Source organism: Sylvia atricapilla, chromosome 8 (assembly GCF_009819655.1).
Source record: "Sylvia atricapilla isolate bSylAtr1 chromosome 8, bSylAtr1.pri, whole genome shotgun sequence".
Lineage (NCBI taxonomy): Eukaryota > Metazoa > Chordata > Aves > Passeriformes > Sylviidae > Sylvia > Sylvia atricapilla.
This window is the reverse complement of record NC_089147.1, coordinates 19,675,588-19,695,483: the sequence shown is the minus strand read 5'-3', so window position 1 is coordinate 19,695,483 and position 19,896 is coordinate 19,675,588. Positions and strand designations below refer to the sequence as shown.

Sequence of the window (19,896 nt, the reverse complement as noted above, 5' to 3'; positions counted from 1 at the left end):
GGGGGATAAAAGCTGTGTATGCTACACGCCTAGGGGAAACCCCAAGTCCTGGGGGCCAGAAAGGCATGCTGCTTGGCACAGACAGCAGAACTCCACCTTGAGAGCAGGTCTGAGGTTGCCTGAGGTTGCTTTTCCAGGAACAAGGAAGCAGGTGGTGACACCATCTCTGCTGAGCAAGCAAGGTGGGCTTCCTCCAGCATACTGCACAAGTGTGCAGGGAAATGGCTGGGAACCTCCAGAGAGAGAAAGAGCTGTGTGGGATGGGGAGATGCAGGCATGACTCCATGACATCCTTTAATCATGCTGTTTGCTGCAACAAGTGGAACTGTCCCAGGTGAAAACCCCTCAAGAGGAGATGGAGCTGATGCCACTGGAGAAGGGGAGTTGTGTTATTCAAGGGGCATGGTCTGTTCTTATCCAGCAGCTTCAGGCCTGGGCTCCCCCATCAGGCTCAGTGGGTAGGGTAGGTGGCTGTTCCCAGCACACTGAGGAAGGCTGGTTGTCCCTTTGTTCACCTCTCCAGAAGATCTGTGCCAGCAGATGATGGTGGCAGGCTGATGCTGTCCAGGTGGGATGATCGGTGGGATCCCAACAGCAAGCAGTCTGTGCTGCTTCCCACAGACCAGCAGGGAGTTCTGCCCATGTTCCTACACCTTTGGAAGCCCCTGCAGAATGGCAGGAGGAAGGTCCCCACCTCATTTTTCCACTCCTGGATCTCTACCTTCACCTTTCTTGCACCCTCCCATGTGCTTGCAGGTCCCACAGACCCCACATCCCGGGGTACACGGCTGCCTGGGATGCATCTCCGTGCTTAGGTGGCAGGCCAACCGGGAAAACCCTGAGGCTTGGGGTCACAGGACAGCCCCTTTGGAAGACTTAAGTGGCTGAAAGATCTCCTTGAAAAGGCTCTGTTCAGCTTCTGAAGAATATGAGTCACGCACGGACTGAACAATCCCCTTCCTTCCCCTCTTCTCCCACACACTCAAAATCCCCTGAGTGGGACCTGCAACAACCACTGATTCAGAAATTCATGGTATGAGGGCATCGTGGAGTCAGATACGGTTGTTTTTTTTTTTTTTTTTTTCTTTTTCACTGCCTAGTGAGAAGAAATGCGGAGCATGCCCGTAGGCTCTCTCCTGATCCTGCCCCTTTGCTAGAAGTCATCGGTGGTTTTCTGTGGTCAGGCAGACCTTGACCCCAGCGGAACTCCTGTGGTACTGGCAGTCCCTGTGGCGATGCTGGGGCTGGACGGGTTGCTGAGACCAGCCTCTTCCTCCCCGGTGAGTAGGAGGGTGTGAGCGTTGTGGGCAGCAGGGAAGGGCCCCTATGCTGGCAGTGCCTTGTTGGGGTCGGCGGGAAGCATCCAGTGCTGAGTGCTGGAGCGGTGGGAGACGCTCCCACAGGGAGGTGTGGGGCTGCCGCTTCCACTTTGAAGCCAGTAGGAAGGAGGCAATGGGAACACGGATAGCGAATGCTTCTCTCAGGCCACCTCCGCGGGAAGGATGCAGGGGCTGCTGTGTAAGTTCTAACTGGGGAGAGGAAAAACACCCCTTTGGGTGCCTGGCAAGGGGCTGCAGACTCTGCTTCGGTCTGCAGAGTTCTGGAGAGATTCCCCTGCCCAGAAGAGAGCCAGTGGGCTAGGGAACAGCACTTTGGGGCGACTCCTGTTGCAATCCATAGGGGCTGGGAAACGACATCCCGGTGCGGGAGACACGTCCCTGTGCAGGACGGGATGATGTGGGGTAGGGACCTTGGGGGACCCAGGGGCTGCTGCGGGGCTTTATGGCGCGGGCGGGTGGTTTCAGCCGTGCTGCACTGCAGCTCTTGCTGGGGAAGGGCTGATGGCAGCGCAGCGGGGACTGGCACCCGTAGCAGGACAGGCGGCCGGGGACGGTGCGGGGTAAATCCCTCCGTACTCCCGGGGGGAAAATACGGCACATCTGGCGCCCCGGAGCTGCCAGGCAGCGCCCGGGCGAGAATGGCCGGGGGGAGGCGGGCGGGAGTGCTCCGGGATTTCCAGCCCGCCCCGGGCTCCGAGTCCAAAATTCCCAGGCGAGGAGGGGACAGCCCGACCCATTGCCCCGGGCGGCCGCCGGCGGGCGCAGGAGCAGCCGTGCCGAGCAGAGCCCCGCTCCGAGCCGTGCTGGGCCGACCCTGGCGTCCCGTGCCCCGTGTTCCCGGTCCCGTGCCCCGTGTTCCCGGTCCCGTGCCCCGTGCCCCGAGCCGGGTCGGGCCGTGTCCCGGCCGCGGCGGGGCGGGGCGGGCCGGTGACGCGCGGTCCCGTCATTTCCCGGCTCGGCGGGGTTTCTAGGGACTTTCCGGAGCGGCGGTGCCTTCCTGCAGCCCCGCTCCCCGCTCAACCCCCCCTCTCCCCGCAGGCCGGCGGCCGGCCCCGCGCCGACATGGACGAGCAATTCCCACCCGTGAGTGCGGCACGGATCGGATCGGATCGGCCCGGGGGGTGTCGCTGCCTGGTCCCCGTCCCGGCCCCGGAGCGGGGCAGGGGGCAGTGCCCGACCCCAGGGGTGGGGTGGGGCGGGAGGTGCGGGTCTGTGCCTGCTTCCGGGGCGGGAGGTGCGAGGGTCTGTGTCAGCCCTCAGGGTGGGCGCTGAGGGGTCTGCACCTGCCCGCCTCCCTTCCCGCGGAGGGACAGGGATCTGTGCCTGCCCCGATGGGGTTCTGTGCCAGACTGCATCATTCTGCCAGGGTAGTTGGGGAATTCCAACCCAAACACACTCATCACACTCATCCTTCCCTCCCATTATTTAGTGCCTGGATGGGATTGACTATGATGACTTCAGTTTTGGCTCCCACATGATGGAGCAGAAGGAGCCCCTGATGGAGACAGGTAAGGGCCCCTCTGGCTGTACCCTTCTGGGGGTCCCCAGCTGCAGTGGAGTTTCCCGGCAGATTGACTCATGCCTCTTAGTTCCTAGAAGCACCGCAGGCTTTGTCCTTACTGGTCCCACTGTGGGCTGTCTGGGAATCCCTGTTCCCTTCCACCAGTTTGGGGCTTGTTTCATCTGGCCCTGCTGCTTAGTTTGCCAGGCACTGCTAGGTTGGGCTGTGACCTCTTGGAGGTCCCTGTTTCCCAAGTGACAAAGCATCCTCTGGCCCTCTCCTCTTCCAGCTACTCTGACTGCTGTTCCCAGCTGGGCTGTGACAGCACAGGGTTTAGGGGCTCTGAGGACCCCCATGGGACAGACAGTGGTCAGATCTTCTTCAGTGCTGTCCCTGTATCTCCAGCATCCTTAGTGAGAACATACACTTTGGTTTTCCCATGTTTCTCATTGGTACCTCTCCTTTCTGTCCTCCAGTGGAAGGTCCCTACCTTGTCATTATTGAGCAGCCAAAGCAGGTAAGTACGTCACCCAGGTAAAGACAGGTGTAATGGCACCTCCTGCTCACATGGCATCAGGCTTTGGCCACCCTTGGCTGAGGTGCTCTTTGCCTCCACAGCGGGGTTTCCGGTTTCGGTACGGCTGCGAGGGCCCTTCCCACGGGGGGCTGCCAGGAGCATCCAGTGAGAAGGGGCGCAAGACCTATCCCACTGTCAAGGTGAGCGCTGCCATGGGAAGGGGATGGAGCAGTGTCTTCAGCCAGTAGTGCATGAGCATCAGAGGGGAGCCTTGAAGGAAGGACAGGAAATTTATAAGCCCTTGTGTGTCTCCTGGTGTTGGAGCGATGGGAGGGCTGCAGCAGAAGGAGTGGTGGCCATGGGGAGGGATAACAGGGATTTGTAGGGAATCCTTCAGGCTCCTGGGGTTATTGTAGCTGACCCCCATCTTCTTCTTCCCTGCAGATCTGTAACTACACAGGGGTGGCTCGGATCGAGGTAGACCTGGTGACGCACAGTGACCCTCCCCGTGTACATGCCCACAGCCTGGTGGGCAAGCAGTGCAACGAGGCTGGCAACTGTGTCACAATTGTGGGACCCAAGGACATGACTGCTCAGTATGTGCAAGGAGGAGCCAGGGTATCTTCTTGCCTGTGTGAGGTTGCTCTGGGTGCTGCTTGCAGCTTATGAGATGGGCAGAAGATAGGGGTTAGTGCACCCTGGAGCTGGGTTTGCTGGATGAGGTCAGGCGTGTGTTCAGACAAGTTCATTGTTGCAGGTCTTTTCCCTGAGCATTTTGCCTGTCCCTTGGTTTTGACATATGCAGCTTATTTTGAGCTTCTGTCCTTGAGATTGCAGCTCCCCACCTTTGCAGATGACTTTTGAAGACAGCCTGAGTCACAGGGTTATTCTGCAGCTGCTATAGTTGCTCTCATGTATCCATCCCTGGCTCAGCTCAGTACCATTTGCATCCCTCTGGCCTTCAGTCTTCCTGGTCTTGTCTTTGACATCCCTTTGGACACCTGTGGGAGACCAGAGTTTCTTGGGCTCCTTTCCTTCCTCTGTGGTTGCATCTCTTCTGCTGCACACACACTGATTCCCTGCTGCCTGAGTGGCACCGCTCTGTGCTGAGGTCCTTCCCAACTGCAGGAGTATGTGCCCTTTGGGGCTTGCTGCTCCTGGCTTTGATCCTCCCAGATCCCAGCAGGTTCCTTCTTCTCCAGGTTCAGCAACCTGGGTGTGCTCCATGTCACCAAGAAGAATATGATGGAGATCATGAAGGAAAAGCTGAAGCAGCAGAAGATGCGCAACAGGAGCCAACTGCTGACGGGTGAGGGCAGCCTGGGGACTCAGTGGGCCTCGGCACCGTGGGCTGACAGCTGGGGGCTGATTTAGCATGGGGCTGGGGTGGGTAGGAAGGGAATCTGGAGCACTGTCCTCCCATACAGCCTGACGGTTTGTCCCCCTGCCCTGGCAGAAGTGGAGCTGCGTGAGATCGAGCTGGAGGCGAAGGAGCTGAAGAAGGTGATGGACCTGAGCATTGTGCGGTTGCGCTTCACCGCCTACCTCCGTGACAGCAGTGGGAACTTCACGCTGGCCCTCCAGCCTGTCATCTCGGACCCCATCCATGACAGCAGTGAGTGTGGGGCCAGTGCAGGAAAGGGATGGAGCAGGAGGGGATAAGGACTTCTGCACAGTAACTCCCAACACCTCTTGCTCTGCAGAGTCCCCTGGAGCTTCCAACCTGAAGATCTCACGGATGGATAAGACAGCAGGCTCTGTGCGGGGAGGAGATGAAGTCTACTTGCTGTGTGATAAAGTTCAGAAAGGTAAAAGCCATTCTCTCTAGATGGAACCTTCTGGAGCGGCTGTGGCAGGAGTGATCTGGGGCTCCTGGGTGGTCAGGGGTCTGTGTCCTTGGAACCTGTTTGGGGCAAGGAGTCAGGCGGTGCCAGTGCCACTTGTCTCCCCAGATGACATTGAGGTGCGTTTCTACGAGGATGATGAGAACGGCTGGCAGGCCTTCGGCGACTTTTCTCCTACGGATGTGCACAAGCAGGTACAGGGGAGGTGGGGAGTGTCCTGCTCTGCTTCAAGGCAGATGAATGCTCTGTGGGGTGAGGTAGCCCCATTCCCAGCTCCAGGGATGAGCAGAACCTCATGTCCATCATGTCCTGCCCACAGTATGCCATTGTTTTCCGCACACCCCCCTACCACAAGCCCAAGATCGACCGTCCTGTCACCGTCTTCCTGCAGCTGAAGCGGAAACGGGGAGGGGATGTGAGTGACTCCAAGCAGTTCACCTACTACCCAGTGGTGGAAGGTGAGCACCACCCCGGCAGGCTGGCATGTCCCCTGCTGCTGAGGCTGCCTCTCACCCTGTTGTCCCTCTCCCCACAGATAAGGAAGAAGTGGAAAGGAAGCGCAAGAAAGTCCTGCCTCAGTTTCCTCAGCACTTTGGTGGTGGCTCACACATGGGAGGGGCTGGCGGGGGGGCCGGGGGCTTTGGCTCTGGAGGAGGTGAGTGGTGATGCCGCTTCCCTCTCCCCTCTCACGTGGCTGAGGTCTTGCCCTGGGATCTCCCTTCTGCTCACCCATCCTCTGTCTTGCCCCACAGGTGGGAACCTCAGCTTCCCATACTCCCCTGGGCTGACATACAACAGCATCTACTCACCTGGCCCCCACCCAGTGGGGAGCTACCAGGGGGGTGTGCAGATGAAGGGCCCCGAGGCAGAGGGGCCTGAGAGCGACAGGAAGGCACCTGCAGAAGAGAGCACGTACTGCAAGGAGCTGCAGAAGCACGGTAGGAGGGGCTGAGCTTGAGGGAGGGCTGGGACACATTGCTTAGGAGAGGAGACATGGACTAGGAACCTTTTGTGGTTGTGTGCTGCTCTCCACACCTGGTGGATGCAGAAGGGTGGATGAAGCTGCTGCTCCTGGAGGTGACGTGCTGCTTTGCCCCCCAGCCCAGCTGTGCCAGCTGTGGATGCTGGCTCTAGCCCGTCGCAATGCCCATGCCCTGCTCGACTACTCGGTCACCGCCGACCCCCGCATGCTGCTGGCGGTCCAGAGGCACCTGGCCGCGTCACAGGATGAGAACGGAGACACGTGAGCACACGAGGGGTTTGAAGGGAGACCATGGGGGTCTTGTCTGTCAGAGCCACTATGGGGGCTCTGAGGGCAACAGGGAGTACCTGGAGAAGCATGGAGTTGACCTAGGGGCTATCCCACTCTCTCTACAGGCCTTTGCACCTCGCTATTATCCATGAACAGACAGCTGTGATCAAGCAGCTGATTGATGTCATTGTTAGCATCCCCAGCCAGCAGATCATCAACATCTCAAATAACCTGCAACAGGTATATGTTTTTCAGAGTAGCCAGTTTTCCTCTACCTGGGAGTAGTTCCTCAGTCCTGTTTTCCAACCCTGGGGGCTCCTGTAGCTGCTTCTGGCTGAGGGGAGGCTGCAGATCTGAACAAGTTGCAGCTACTGGAGAGAATGGTGGTGCATGACTTGGCTCTTCTTACGAGCGCTGCTGAGGATGTACTGCTGTCCTGCAGACACCACTGCATCTGGCAGTCATCACCAAGCAGCCCCAAGTGGTCCAGCTCCTGCTGCAAGCCCGCGCTGACCCGACCTTGCTGGACCGCTATGGCAATTCCCTGCTGCACCTGGCACTCCAGGCTGGTGATGAAGAGATGCTGAGGACACTGCTGGCTCATCTGGGCTCAGCTGCCCCTTATCTGCTCCGCCTGCCCAATTTCCATGGTGAGTGTGGCTCAGGGACGATGGGCAGAACCCCAGTGGTGCCATCATGGGCTTGGCCAGAAGGCTGCTGAGCCTATCCCCATCTTGCAGGCCTCCTGCCTGTGCATTTGGCTGTGAAGGCAAAGAGTTTGGCTTGCCTGGACCTGCTTGTCAGGACGGGAGCAGATGTGAATGCAGTGGAGAGGCAAAGTGGGAGGACCCCACTGCACCTGGCTGTGGAGATGGAGAACCTGAACATGGCCACCCACCTGGTGAAGAAGGTATGGAGTGGCTGGTGTAGTGGTGGCTGTGGGACAGGGATGGGATGCAGCCTCCTACAGGCTTCTGGCAGAAGTGGGGGCTCCCCTGAGGCCTTGGAGCGACAGGGTGTAGGAGAAGCAGTGCCCAGACGGCCCATTCTCACGGTCTCACACCTTTCTTAGCTGGGAGCAGACATCAACAGCCGGACTTTCGCTGGGAACACTCCCCTGCACTTGGCTGCTGGCCTGGGCTCCCCCACCCTCACCAAACTGCTCCTTAAAGCTGGTAAGGCACTACCCTTCCTCCTTCCCTCCCTGTAGCTCTGGCTGCCTGTGCTGGGTGGTGCCAGGCACGAGGTCAGACCCGTGGGCCTGGCTCATACCTCCCTTTCCCGACAGGGGCAGATGTTTTGTGTGAGAACGATGAACCCATGAGCCTATCCTCGTCAGAGGCCAGTAGTGACACAGACACTGACCCTGAGGAGCAGGAGCTGGCCATGGATCTAGGGGAGCCAGCCCTGGCTGCAGAGCACAGCACCAACTCCAAGCTCTCCACACAGGGGCATTGGCAGGCAGGACACAGGCAGCGCCGCTGCCACACGTCCCTGGACCTGACTCGGAGCCAGAAGGTCCGTAGCACAGCACAACAAACGTGCTGGGAGTGTTTCTGTGCAGGCCACAGCATGGATGGGGCAGAGCTCCAGGAGATGCTCCTGTGAGGATGCCTGTGCTCCTCCATGTCCTGCAGAGATCAAAGGTGTGAGGAGGCAGTGGGCGATCTGGGCAGTGCTTTGGAAGGTTGACATCCATGTCTGTCTGCAGGTGCGGGAGATCCTGCTGCAGGCATCCCAGCAGGGGCCCGAGGCAGAACTGCCCACTGCCCCCCAGCCAGGTGAGCAGCCCCTTCGCCTCCCATCCCCCCAACTCAAAAGCACCACACCTAGGCAGGGTAACATCCTCCCAGCAGCAAGGATGGGCAGCCTGTGATGGGGGCACCTCTTTCACACAGGGAAGGTCCTGTCACTGGACAGTGAGGCACTGCAGGGGCTGGAGCAGCTGCTGAACCAGGACTGCAGTGGGTCAGACTGGATTGAGCTGGCCAAGCGCCTGGGGCTGTGCAGCCTCGTGGAGACCTACAAGGACACGCCCTCGCCCAGTGTCAGCCTCCTGCGCAGTTACGAGGTCAGTCCTCTTTGGGGTGCCTTTGTCCCCCTTGCCTGTCTGGCCATCAGCCCTACTCAGTGCTCTCTCTCTGCAGCTGGCAGGTGGCAGCTTGGGGGGACTGCTGGAAGCACTGGACTCCATGGGGCTCCACAACGCCGTGAGGATGCTCCACAAAACCGAGGCACTGGAGAAGCTGCAGAGCATAGGTACAGAGAGGGAGGGCTGGGGCTAGTGGGCAGGGCGTGTCTGCTGCCCCGCTGTTGCCCCATCACTAAGAGCACCTGGGCATTGCTTTGCAGAGCTGAAGGAAGACAGCGCCTACGGCAGTGAGTCGGTGGAGGAGGAGCAGGCACCCACACTAGCCCTGAAGCCAGGAGGTGAGCTGCCTCCCAGCCAGCAGCCACAGGTGCACTGAGGAGCCAGCCAGCAGCCCCTGTGACCACACAGGGAGCTGCACTGCCCTTTGCCTTGCCCACACAAGTGCCTTCTGGACCTGGGGTCCGGCTGCCTGGACTCAGGGATGGGATGCAGCTGGCTCCTGCCCGTCTCTGCTCTTATTTAATGGTCCCTCTTCTGAATAAAAGGACACAGGTTCCATTAGTCTTTGCCCTCCCTCTCTCCAGCCTCAGCCATGAGCTGGGCACTCACCCCTCTGAACCCTGCTTGGGTCTGGAAGTCTGGCAGCAAGGAGACAGCTGCCAGCTCCTCCTCAGTATCCCTTGGTGCTGGGGCTGTCCTCAGCCGTGGGGAAGAAATCACAGTGCACCCAAGAAGTGAAGAGTGAGTTTTACTTCAGTAACTGAGAGAAGCTGTACAAAGGTTTCCCCCCCCCCCCACCCCACCCCGCCACCTGGGGCAGGGGTGGATTTTTCTTTTTTTTTTTTTTTTTTTGCAATAGACTCAAAAAAGCAGAATAAAAAGTTTTGACACATTCGCAAAGTCAGTGCTGAAACCAGCCAGGTCCCAGGCGGCTGAGAACTGCATGTGTGCCAGCCCCTGGTCACAGCCCTTCACTGTACCTGGACGCCTTTTTGGACAATCCTGCAGCCGTGCTCCATCAGTTGCACCTTGCTCTGGGTACGCATCCTTCAGCCCGCTCTGGAGTGGTGAGGGCTGCCCCAGCCTGCCCCTCACCTTGGAAAGGAGGGAGCCTGTTGCTGAGGAAGGGGCTGCACCACTGCTGCTGCAGCACGAGGACTGCAGCACAGCAGACAGGCTTTGCTGGCAGCATCTGAGGCCCCAGCCATGCATCGGAAAAGAGATGGGAAGAAAAGCTGGCTCCAGCCTGTGCTGGACCCATAGGGCAGGGGGACCCCCATATCAACCCTGGCTCCAGGGGTCACCACCCCATGGGGAGTACTTACACACCACTGCCCACCGTGCCCTGGGTAGGATGCTCACACCCAGGTTGCTGCAAACGGGGCCAGTCCGAGCTGCCAGCAGTGGGGGGTGGAAAGTGGGAGTCATGAAGCACCGGTACATCAGCCTCCTATGCAGCCACACATGCAGCAATGGGTGCTGCCATCTCAAGCCTGCCTCCTTGGTATTGGCAGCCACAGGGCTGCCTCCCCGAAGGGTTGCTGGTGCTGAAGTGGAGCTGGGGAGCAGGCAGCAGCAGTACACACAGTAGACCATGCTCAGCTTGCTGCAGAGTGCGGGTGTGGGGAGCTGGATCACCCAGAGTCCTTTTAAAAAACTACTTCCCCCAGAGTGCAGTGCCTACAAGATATGGCTGGGTTTGTGGTTTTCTTTTTTTTTAAACAGTTCCCAAAAAGCTTCAAAAGTAGCCCCCCCAAAAAACCTCCCTGGTGGTCAGCTCGATCTGGTACTAAAAAGTGCAAAACTGTATCACAAAAACTGTTCAAAAGTTGTAAGAAAGCGGGGAGGGTGCAAAGGTGATTGAGGTGCCAGGGAAGGGACCAGGTGCTGTTGCCCTGGCTTCCTTGGCCACCAGCCCCAGGAGAGGGGACAGTCTTAGGGCTGGCCCTCTCCCATCTACCCCCATGGCACGATGGAGCTGGAGAAGCAGCTGCTGGCTTTGTTTCTCTGCCTTTTTTTTTTTTTTTTTTTTTTTAAAGCCATTGAAGAATTGAGCCCAGCAGATAGGTTTCAGTTGCTCCCTCTCCCCAGGGCAGCAAGAGTAGGTCCTGCAGCCAAGCGCAGGACAAGGAGGGGCAGGAACAACTCTTGTGGCGCCAGGCAGCTCCTGCAGGCAAGGACTGGGGACCGTCCTGCTCTGCCACTGTCTCCAGTGGAGGGGCCATGGCCCTGCATGGCTGGTGCTGGCAGCTGCAGTAGGGCTGTCACCCCCTCCAGCTCGTGCCGCAGACAGATGGACACATGCAGGGTCTCGGCAGGCACACGGCCTCCACCCCCGTGCCGGGGGAACAGGAACAGAGCTGCAGTGCAGGCAGCTGAGGCCCCACACTTACGACTTCTGGGGGTGGCCAGGGGGCTGGCGGCCAGTGCGCTCTGAGACGTTGCGCTTCACCTTGGTGGTCGTGCTGGAGGGCTCTGCGTTGAGTGAGGGGCTGGAGCGGGACTTTTTCAGGCCATCGTCCTCCCCACCCGCTGTGTCAAAGAGGGTGGACTCAAATGCTGCCAGGTCCTCGGAGCCAGCCTTCAGCTTGGCCCGCAGCAGCATGGCATAGGTGCCATAGCGCGATTTCTGAGGAGCACAGTGCAGCAGAGAGAGAGGTTGGCAAGCTGGGTACTGTCTTATGGCCAGCATCCCTGCAGGGGGGGATGCTCATGGTCCCTCCAACCCAGCCAGCATCCCGGGGCAGAGGAATGCTCGTGGTCCGAGACCACGGCAGTGGCAGTGTAATTCAGCTGATGGGATAGGTTGGTCCCATCGCTGAGGATAGCCAAACAGGTAGGGGCAGAGGACCTGAGGGCAGAGGGGGGCATCTTCCAGCTCACCTCAAATTCCAGGTACTCTTCTTTCTGCTTTAGCTCCTCGTACTCCTTGCCTTTCACCTTCTTCTCAGGCAGTGAGGAACGATGCTCCAGCAGCTCTGCTGACATTGTCTTGAACTTGGTCTCATGGTTCTTCACCTGCTCCTCCTGGGGAAGGGTGGCACCATGTCAGTACCCTGCTCTGTCCTCCCTGGCAGTCTGAGCTGGCCGGGGACAGAACAGGTTGTACCCCTTTCTAGATGCAGCCAGGATCTCAGCTTCTGCTGCTGGCTTTTTGGGTTTTGTTTTTTTAATGGCAGGCAAAAATCACAGGCTCTTGGGGGCAATTTGCTCTCACCTCATAGCGGGGCTGACTGCAGTCTTAAAGCAGAATTTAATCCCTCTAAAACTAGGCTGGTGTTTTTTTAAATCCTTTCTGCTCTATGAATAACTGCCCTGGTATGCACGAGTGCCAGCTAATCCCCCCAGTCAGTTGCCTTTCAAGGTCCCTGGCAGGACCTTGCAAGCCATGATATGGGACCACTTTCTCCTCCATGGTCTGACCATCACCTGACTCCTGCCCCACTGTCAGGAACAAAACCTCACTGTTTGCCCCCAGTCTCAGTACCCCTTTTCTCTGTCTCCCCCTTGGCCCTTCACCTCACTGGGGAAGCAGCTGAGTTCACTGCACTACACAGATCCCTCCACAGAGGAATGTGCCACTGGCAGATCCAGGGGTCTGTCCCAGGCTCACCATTGCCCCCACACTGGGGCCCACCTGAGACAGCCTGGTGCAGGAGCTGGGCAGCAGCGGGCGGCTGAACTTCTTCTGGGAGCCGATGGCTGCGGGGAAGGGGGGCGCAGAGAACATGGCTGCCACCACATTGATGCGTGTGATCCACGAGTGCATCTGTTCAGGGTTCCTGAGAAAAAAGGCCAAAATACAGACGGGCTGTCTTTGTCAAAGACACATGGATCTGCTCCGCAGACAAGGTCTGGGTACCCCCAGGCCTGGCCCTGGCCAACCATGGCATCTGAGACTACCCACAGCTAACCTGAACCCAGCAGGGTAGGAAAAAGAGGAGCTGGGCAAAGCTCAGCAGTGACACCACGTCCCTCTCCTTCCAGACAGGGCCAGGACAGGAGAGAGCAAGGTGGCCCTAAGCCCCATCCCATCCTACACTCAAATCAGGGGAACTCCTGTGCCCCAGTGTGGGACCCAGCCAGGGATCCTGAAGGACTCACTGTGCTTGGAAAAGGAAGACCCTCCAGTCAGCTGTCCTGAGGTAGAAGACATTGGGTCGCTTGCTGTAGTCAGATGCTCGTGTGGCAAGCGAATGGTGGATGCTAATAGCATTCTTCAGTTCTTCTTCTGCCAGTGCCTTCCCTGGCTTATACTCCTCCTGCAAATCATGGGGTGTTTCAGAGCCAGCTCAGGGATGCACCCCACTATGAGTCAGCTCTGTGAGTTTTCAGGAACTGCAGATTAATGCTGGCTGTGGCAGGGCTTGGAGACCACCCTCCACCAGGCAGCTGTGGACTCTGCTTCCAGCTCATGCTATACTCCTGGAAAGAGAGTATGCGCAATCCAGGCACATTGGCTTGGCAACAGCTCAGGGGGCTGTTCCCCACTGCTCCCAGTTCCCTGTGTGCATGCCTGCAGGGAACTGGATGTGCAGCCCAGCCCTCCACTCAGGGGAAAGACCCTGGTGCACGTCTCTTCCCAGCCAAGCCCCCTGCATGCAGTGCTCTCAGTTAGCACCTCTCACTGCCCAAGCTGTACCCAGGCACCTTGGAAACAGGGATGCCACCAAGTCCAAGAGCTCAGGCATGCAGGGTGCTAAGTCTGCTTAGGCTTTCTCTCAGTGCTGTGGAGACTGCTGTGACCCTCTCTCTGGACTGGGGACAATCCCTCTCCCTCTGGTGTGGATGTGGGTGGTCCTTCTGCCTACCTTCTGTAGGTAGAGAATCATTCCCTTCAGGATGGCGTGGAAAGGCTTCCAGCCGCGCTTCCCTCGGGGTGCTGCCGGGGAGGAGAGTGCAGCTCAGACATCAGCCTCAGAACAGAGCCGGGGGGAAAAGCCATCCCCCCACCCTCTTCCAGTCAGCCCTGCCACAGTGCACGTCACCCCACCCCACCCCCGGGACGGGCAGCACGCCAGGACTGTCCCTGCGCACCTGAGCCCGTGCAGGCCGCGTGGCTGGCAGACGGTGCTGCTGGCAGGGAGGCTGCTGCTGCCTCCTGGGGCCAGCGCTGTGCTGTGCTCCCCCCTTGCCCCCCCTGCACTCCCTGCCTCACTGCTTGTGCTCAGCTTCGCCACTGCCTCTGTGCTCGGGCACGGGGACAAGGCAGTGCTGCCTGCCAGGTAACGCTGGCTTTGAAGGGCGGCTGCATCTAATCACATCTAGGCAGCATTAGACGGCCAGAGCTTAGGAGGGACTTTATGGGGAATATAGTGAACATGCCTGGCAGTGCCCGACCAGCTGCAGACCGCTGTGTGCCTTGTCTATCACACCACAGGACACTTCCCTTCATCCACACAATCCCGTGGCAGGGTTGCAACCCCGAGACCCCACCCCACCACCCTGCCTTCCCCTTTCTCAGCTCTGTGGGCAAGGAGAGGCCTTCCAGGTCCCCAGTCTGAAGGCTGAATTATGCCTGGCACAGCCAGCCAGACAGGGCACTGATGCTAGACGCTGACATGAAGCTACAGACGGACATCACATAGTGACTCCTGCCTTGCTTCCCATTCAGTTCTGGAGTTCACTGGTGCCCTCTTGCCCCAAATGCCCCCCATGGGCTTCCCAGGCACCTACTTTTCTTGCAGTCAGGATCAGCATGGATCTTGCGGACTAACAGCCCATGCTTGTAAGTGGCAATGCTGGAGTCCTGGGAAAAGTCCAGAAAGGGGTTACTGCAGCTGCTGATGCGCTTGATGGACTTTGGGTTGGGATCTGCCAGCTCCGAGAGGGACTTTCTCAGCTCCTCCTCATCTCTGCAATCACATTTGGGTGGGGAAAGAGTTGGTTACCTTTGTGGGGATAGCAAACACGAAGTTCCCCACTGGTTGGTGCTACATTTAGGCCTGGCTTCTGCAACGGAAGCTAGGAGCAGCAGGCCAGGATGAGCAGTCTTCCATCAGCACAGGTGAGCATCCCAAACCTAGCCATGCCCATGTGTGCGTCTCTCTAGACAGCTGAGATGCTGCCTGGTCCCTTGAACAACAAGGCATTGGGCTTTTGCTGCTGATTCAGAGTGGGACCCTTGCCTGCCCCAAGGAGTGAGAAGCCTTTCTTTGGGCGGGGGTGCAACAGATGCCAGCCAGGCTGATGAGCCAGGAGTGATGAAGGAGCAGTACCCCAAGCTTGGCACTACCACAGCCCCCCAGCCCATGACATACAGGCTCCCAGGTCCCCAGCTAGTAGAAAGGAGGGTATAGAATGGACCATCCCCACAAGGAGAGACCGAGGCTCTGGTCCTCACATTTTAAGAGTGGCAGCCAGACCACAGGGCCCAGAGCCAGAGGCAAAGGGGTGCAGGGAGACTGTGGTGGGAAGGCCTTGGGCAGTACCATCCAAGGGCAGGAGCAGGTGTGGGCAGGATGTAGGCAGCCCGCTCCCACCGGGTCACGGCCCCTCACTATGGGCGGGCTGCAACAGTGTCACTCCCCCCCGCCTGCAGGAAGATGTGGGAGCCCAAAGCTGCTGCCTCCTCACTCCCTCAGCTGCTAATTAAACCCCTCAGCATCTGCCGGCGTCTCCATGGCAGCGGTCGAGCACATCACTCAGCGCTGGGTAGCACGGGGCTGATTAATCCCTGCAGCGCAGGCGCTGCCACTCCTGCTGCTGGAGATGGCAGCTGTGGGCGAAGGTGCAGGCACCCCGTGGGGCCCCAGCACAGCCACAGCACCTCCAGAGCCTGCCTATTCCCACCCCGGGCACAGCCGCAAAGGCACAAACCCAGGTTGAAGCTGCAAGAAGCCAGCCTCAGGTGGCTTTCCCCCATCACGCTGGAGGAAGGGCCCCATGGCAGTGCTGAGGGCAGTCAACGGGTACAGTGCCTGCACCCAGCCCATCCCATCCCAAGCTCCCTCCCCTTCCCTCATCCTCACAGGGGCACCTGCCTCACAGCATCGTGGTTTGTGCGGCCTCTGGGGCCGGGTGGATTCACTGCCCACCCAGTGCCATGCAGCAGCATCCCCCCCAGGGGTACTTACATGGCCCACTGCAGCTTCTCGTTCTTGATGGAGCCGTACAGTGCCTGCAGAGAGAAGAGTGGGGGATCAGCAGGAGAGTGGTGCCAGGCCAGGGATCTGCTCCATGGAACAGAGGAGGCATGCCAGACTGGCTCAGGGACACTGGAGGTTAAGGTAATGCCATGTCAGTTTGTTCCAGTTCAGCCCTGTTCTGCCTAGGCTAGCCAGCTGACCTCAATTTAAGGTTACAGACACCTCATCCTGGGGAGCACAGAATCTATAAACTTCCCCCTGCACCCCAAAGAAATGCTGGGGTTGGCCCTGGCCTTTTGCCCTCTCCTACCCTTTGTCTCTACCTGCCCATGACAGTGCCACAGTGTTAGCAGCATAATGGTGAGGCACACCTAACATTTCCAAGTGCTTGGGAGAGCCGTCTCTCCCTATTCAGTGGTGTTGCAGGCAGGTAAAAATGACAGCCTTCAGGAGGCCTGGGCCCAAGGAGAGCAAGCTTTTGGGACAGACTTCGTTGGTACATGCCTTCCCTCTGCTCAGTGGGACCTCAGCTTGCTCCAGGGCCTCCAGAAGCCCCATGCCACAAGAGACCACAGCCAACAATTTCACTGCAGTCAGCCACCCATCCTGGGCTGGCAGAGACCAGCTCATGGCAGCAGCCAGCACTCCCTGGCAGTGCATTGTTCCCACAGGAGCACACTGTGAGAGACTTCAGCATGGTGCTGGCCCTGCACTGGCAGAGACCCTGGCATGTCCTTCATGAGGCCCTCAGAGGACCTTGTCCTCTTGGCTGGTCAAGGCAGGTGCTTGGAGTGGCTGTGGCCTGTCTCTACCCCCTCCCCAGCACTCCCAAACACTTTTCCCTCCTTGGAGACCCAAACACCAGCCATGTGAGCAAGGCAGGGTCTGCCGCCTGTATTTCTGCACAGGAACAAGCTAAGCCTGCCTGCAGGAGGATACTCAGGGGTCCCAGTCCTAAGTGTTTGTCCAGGTTGAGCTGGGTGCAAGCCAGCAGTGCTCAGCACAGCCCTGCAGTCAGGGAGGTTCCAGAGAGGCTTTCAATACAGTGCTCGCAGAGGGTCCAGAGCAAGATCTGGAAGGCATCATCCTTGGAGGAAAATAATCGAGTCCTGCACAGGCTGTTCATGCAGCTGTCAACATCCATCACTGGGCCGGAGACTGCTGCTGAGAAATCTTGCTGGTGGCTGAGAAAGTACAGCTGGAGGCGTGCAGGGGCCCGGGAATGCTGGCCAGCAGACAGGCCCCAGCAGTGTCTGGGGAAGAGACATCCATCACTCCCAAGAGGAGCAGCAGCCAGGATGAAGCAGGAACCCAGCTCCTTCCACACTTTTCTGTTGGGGAAACACTGGCACAGCACCAGCTTGTTTCTCAGAGGAGGGAAAGGATTGTCTCAATCTAGCAGGCAGAAAGTAGGGTTCAGTTCTCTCCTGGGAAGACAGGAGACCTACAAAGTGGTAATGGCCTCAGAGCCTGAGAGAAGATTTGATCCCAGACCCATGCAGTCCCAGTGCCAGAGGGGCATGATGCTAACTTGTGAGCAGGAGGTAGCCACCAGTGTGCTGGCAGCAAGGCAGCCAGAGGAGCAAAGAGACTTAGAGAAGAATCTGGGAGAAAAAAAGCAATCCAAAGCCCTGCAGAACATAATCTGGGAGCAGAGCAGGGGGATAAGCAGGATCTCAGAGCAATGTAGATGATAAGGAGTCTCTACGGGAAACAGAAGGGAAGGGATCTTACTCACTGCCGAGGAGCTGAAAAATGCTGAGAACCAACAGACACAAAAAGGAGACTAAAAAAATGGCACAGAGTAGTGGGCACTGGAAACAGCAGAAAAGCACCTCAGGAAGAGCGGGCAGAATGGCACACATGGCTCAGCTTCCATCTGGGTCACTGGTGATACACAGAAGTGTCATCTCCCTGCCCCAAGGAAGGGAGATGTGAACCAGCTGACCAAGGATTTTGGATAACTAGAGATGACCCCAGCCTGGTGCAGGGCTTGTGGGAGGATTGCAGCTAAATGGTGAGCGAATGAGCCAATAGAAGGAGATGCTCAAGGAGTAATTCAGGATGGCAGTGCTGGATAACAGCCTGCATTACAAAACCTTGGCTCTGGGACTCTGGGTGAATACTTCAATGGCTGAACTGCCTTACGGTTTCAAAAGGTTCCAGCTGCCCTGCTACCAGCCCCAACAGCATCCCACCAAGCCCATTTCCAGCAGGGGCTGCCAAATAACCACCTCTGACACAGGAAGCAGGGGCTGCTCAACACTCCTGTGCAAGGGGACAGTAAGAGGCAAACAGGAAAATTGGGATTGAGAGGGCAACACAAAGCTTTACATCTATACTTAAAATGTGCCAAAATTCTGCTTGGCTAAACACCAGCCCCAACCAAGACCAATCTCAGGTACAAAGGTGGTAGACTCAGCCCAAGTCCTAGCTGAGGATATGCATTCCAGCCACAAAGCCCATCCTGCTGTCTGGTCCTGTAGCAGTGCCACTGCCTGTCAGTCCACAAAATTCTGGGCTTTTTGGTGCACAGATCATTTCTGCTGGGGAAGTGCAGGTGACGCAGTTCCTGAAGCCTAACTCACAGCCACATCAGCAGAGACCAGAGACACCAAATTCATCTCTCAGCAGGTCCCTCTCTCCAGACTCTCTTTGCTCCGTGGATTCACTTCCCTTGGGCCGGAAGTACAGCAACTCTTTGGCATCTCTGAGCTTGCAAGTACTACCCAAGAGAAAGCTGGGCACTGGCCACATGCCACTATGGATGACGACCCCAAGCCTGGTTGGGGTTTTTTCCCATCGCTGGGTTATGAGCTCACTGTTGCAGCATGCCAGGCCAATCAGCCAGCTCGGTCCTAGACATGCGCAACGCTAAAGAGACCTAGGAATGTACTGTCCCAGTGGGATTTCTAACTGAATCAACATCTTTCTTTGGTGCTTGCCCTCCAAAAGCAGGCTCAGAGGCTGTCTGTGAGTCCTGCTCTACCAAACATCTCAAGGACAGTTGAGGGGCTGCGCTGGCAAAAGGCAGGTGGCTCTGATGTTCTAGCCCAGCCATAGGGCCAGCCCTGCTGGGGACAGCCTACGTAAGCAGGGCAGGGAGAAGACACCTGCCTTCAGCTCCTCATCTCAGATCAGACCAGATCCAGTGATGGTCTGTGGAACTGAGCAACAAGCTGGCCTGAACACAGCTTTGGCACAGGACAGTACTGAGGGCCGGAGCCCAGCACTCAAGTAACAGGTGAAGGTTGAGGCAGGAATTTCAGCATCCAGATGAAGGTTTTAACCCTTTCTGGAGTGCCTCTTTTATGCATCATAACTCTTATGGACACGTCCCCTTTCCAGTCTGGTAGCTCCTCTGCTAAACACAGTGCTCAGCTCTCGTGCAGCAAGATGCCCTGTGCATATCAAGGCTCCCCTTCCTCTTGTCCACCCTGTGACCAGCCATGGGTTCATGACATTCAAGACAGACTTCACAGCCACCAAGCACCCTCCCTGCAGTCATTCTATCTTCCTGTAACTGACAGCATTTAAATATGAAAGCTCAATTGCTGTCTGTCCCCAACTTTTCCTTAGTAAAATATCTTTTCTACACCCAGCGCCAAAGCTCTGTGAGGGCCCCCAGGCACGCAGATGCCCCAGCTGCACAGATCCAAACAGCAGGGTAAGATCAGGGCTGTATGTCAGATAGAACTGTACCTACGTCAGGTCCCTAATTCACCTTGGCAGCCCACCCTCCTCCCTGCACCTCGTGCACCTCCACAGCATGCACAACCCATGCCCAAGAACAACTCATCACCTGGCACATACCAGCCCTGCTGCGTACACTGCCGTGTCCCCTCCCGCTGCTGCAGAGGGGCTCCTGTGTGCACACAGAGCAGACTGACTTGGGGACAGACTTTTTTTCCCTTAGAGTGGGCTGCCACGGGGACAATGTCCTGTGCATCACCTTCCACCCTGCTGCAGTCATGGGTGGCAGCAAATGACAGCTACCCACCCCGGCCCCACACTTTTGACTCAGTAACATTGCAAACTGCATCAACCTCTTTAAAAATATTTAAACCACTCCTTGCCCAGGCAACTACCACCCCCAGGAGAGCAGACCCTTCCCAGTGCAGCCCCACAGCGCGAGAAGCTGCGACCGAGCATCTCCCAACTGCACGTTTCCATCCGAGTGCGTCACAACTTAATGCTGCCCCCAGACCGTACTGCGCTATGACAGCACCGCGGCTTGGCATGGCCCCGATGGCCCCGCCGGG

General features: G+C 57.9%; 2 protein-coding genes across 3 annotated transcripts in view; one reads left to right on the top strand and one right to left on the bottom strand.

The window, feature by feature from the left end:
* The first annotated feature begins 413 nt into the window (after positions 1-413).
* Positions 414-9,107, top strand: NFKB2 (nuclear factor kappa B subunit 2). Of its 2 annotated transcripts, XM_066323940.1 has the most exons (23): positions 415-1,280; positions 2,379-2,423; positions 2,770-2,848; positions 3,318-3,358; positions 3,460-3,558; positions 3,803-3,954; positions 4,561-4,667; positions 4,815-4,973; positions 5,062-5,166; positions 5,311-5,396; positions 5,522-5,660; positions 5,738-5,857; positions 5,955-6,140; positions 6,304-6,445; positions 6,580-6,694; positions 6,897-7,104; positions 7,195-7,364; positions 7,527-7,629; positions 7,743-7,972; positions 8,166-8,235; positions 8,353-8,525; positions 8,602-8,713; positions 8,807-9,107. In XM_066323940.1, the coding sequence occupies exons 1-23, from the start codon at positions 1,236-1,238 to the stop codon at positions 8,920-8,922; spliced, it is 2,802 nt and encodes a 933-aa protein (XP_066180037.1). In that variant the 5' UTR covers positions 415-1,235; the 3' UTR covers positions 8,923-9,107. The 2 variants fall into 2 exon arrangements, with proteins under 2 accessions (XP_066180038.1, XP_066180037.1); XM_066323941.1 differs by lacking the exon at positions 2,379-2,423 and having other exon boundaries at positions 414-1,280.
* Positions 9,108-9,336: 229 nt separating this feature from the next.
* The window catches only part of PSD (pleckstrin and Sec7 domain containing), a 35,390-nt gene continuing 24,830 nt past the window's right edge, over positions 9,337-19,896 (bottom strand). Inside the window, exons 10-16 of the mRNA XM_066323938.1 lie at positions 15,623-15,666; positions 14,223-14,401; positions 13,358-13,428; positions 12,651-12,808; positions 12,184-12,328; positions 11,430-11,573; positions 9,337-11,175 (exon numbers count right to left, since the gene is read on the bottom strand). Coding sequence (XP_066180035.1) covers positions 10,936-11,175; positions 11,430-11,573; positions 12,184-12,328; positions 12,651-12,808; positions 13,358-13,428; positions 14,223-14,401; positions 15,623-15,666 — 981 coding nt within the window. The 3' untranslated portion in view covers positions 9,337-10,935. The remainder of the gene's footprint in view (positions 11,176-11,429; positions 11,574-12,183; positions 12,329-12,650; positions 12,809-13,357; positions 13,429-14,222; positions 14,402-15,622; positions 15,667-19,896) is intronic.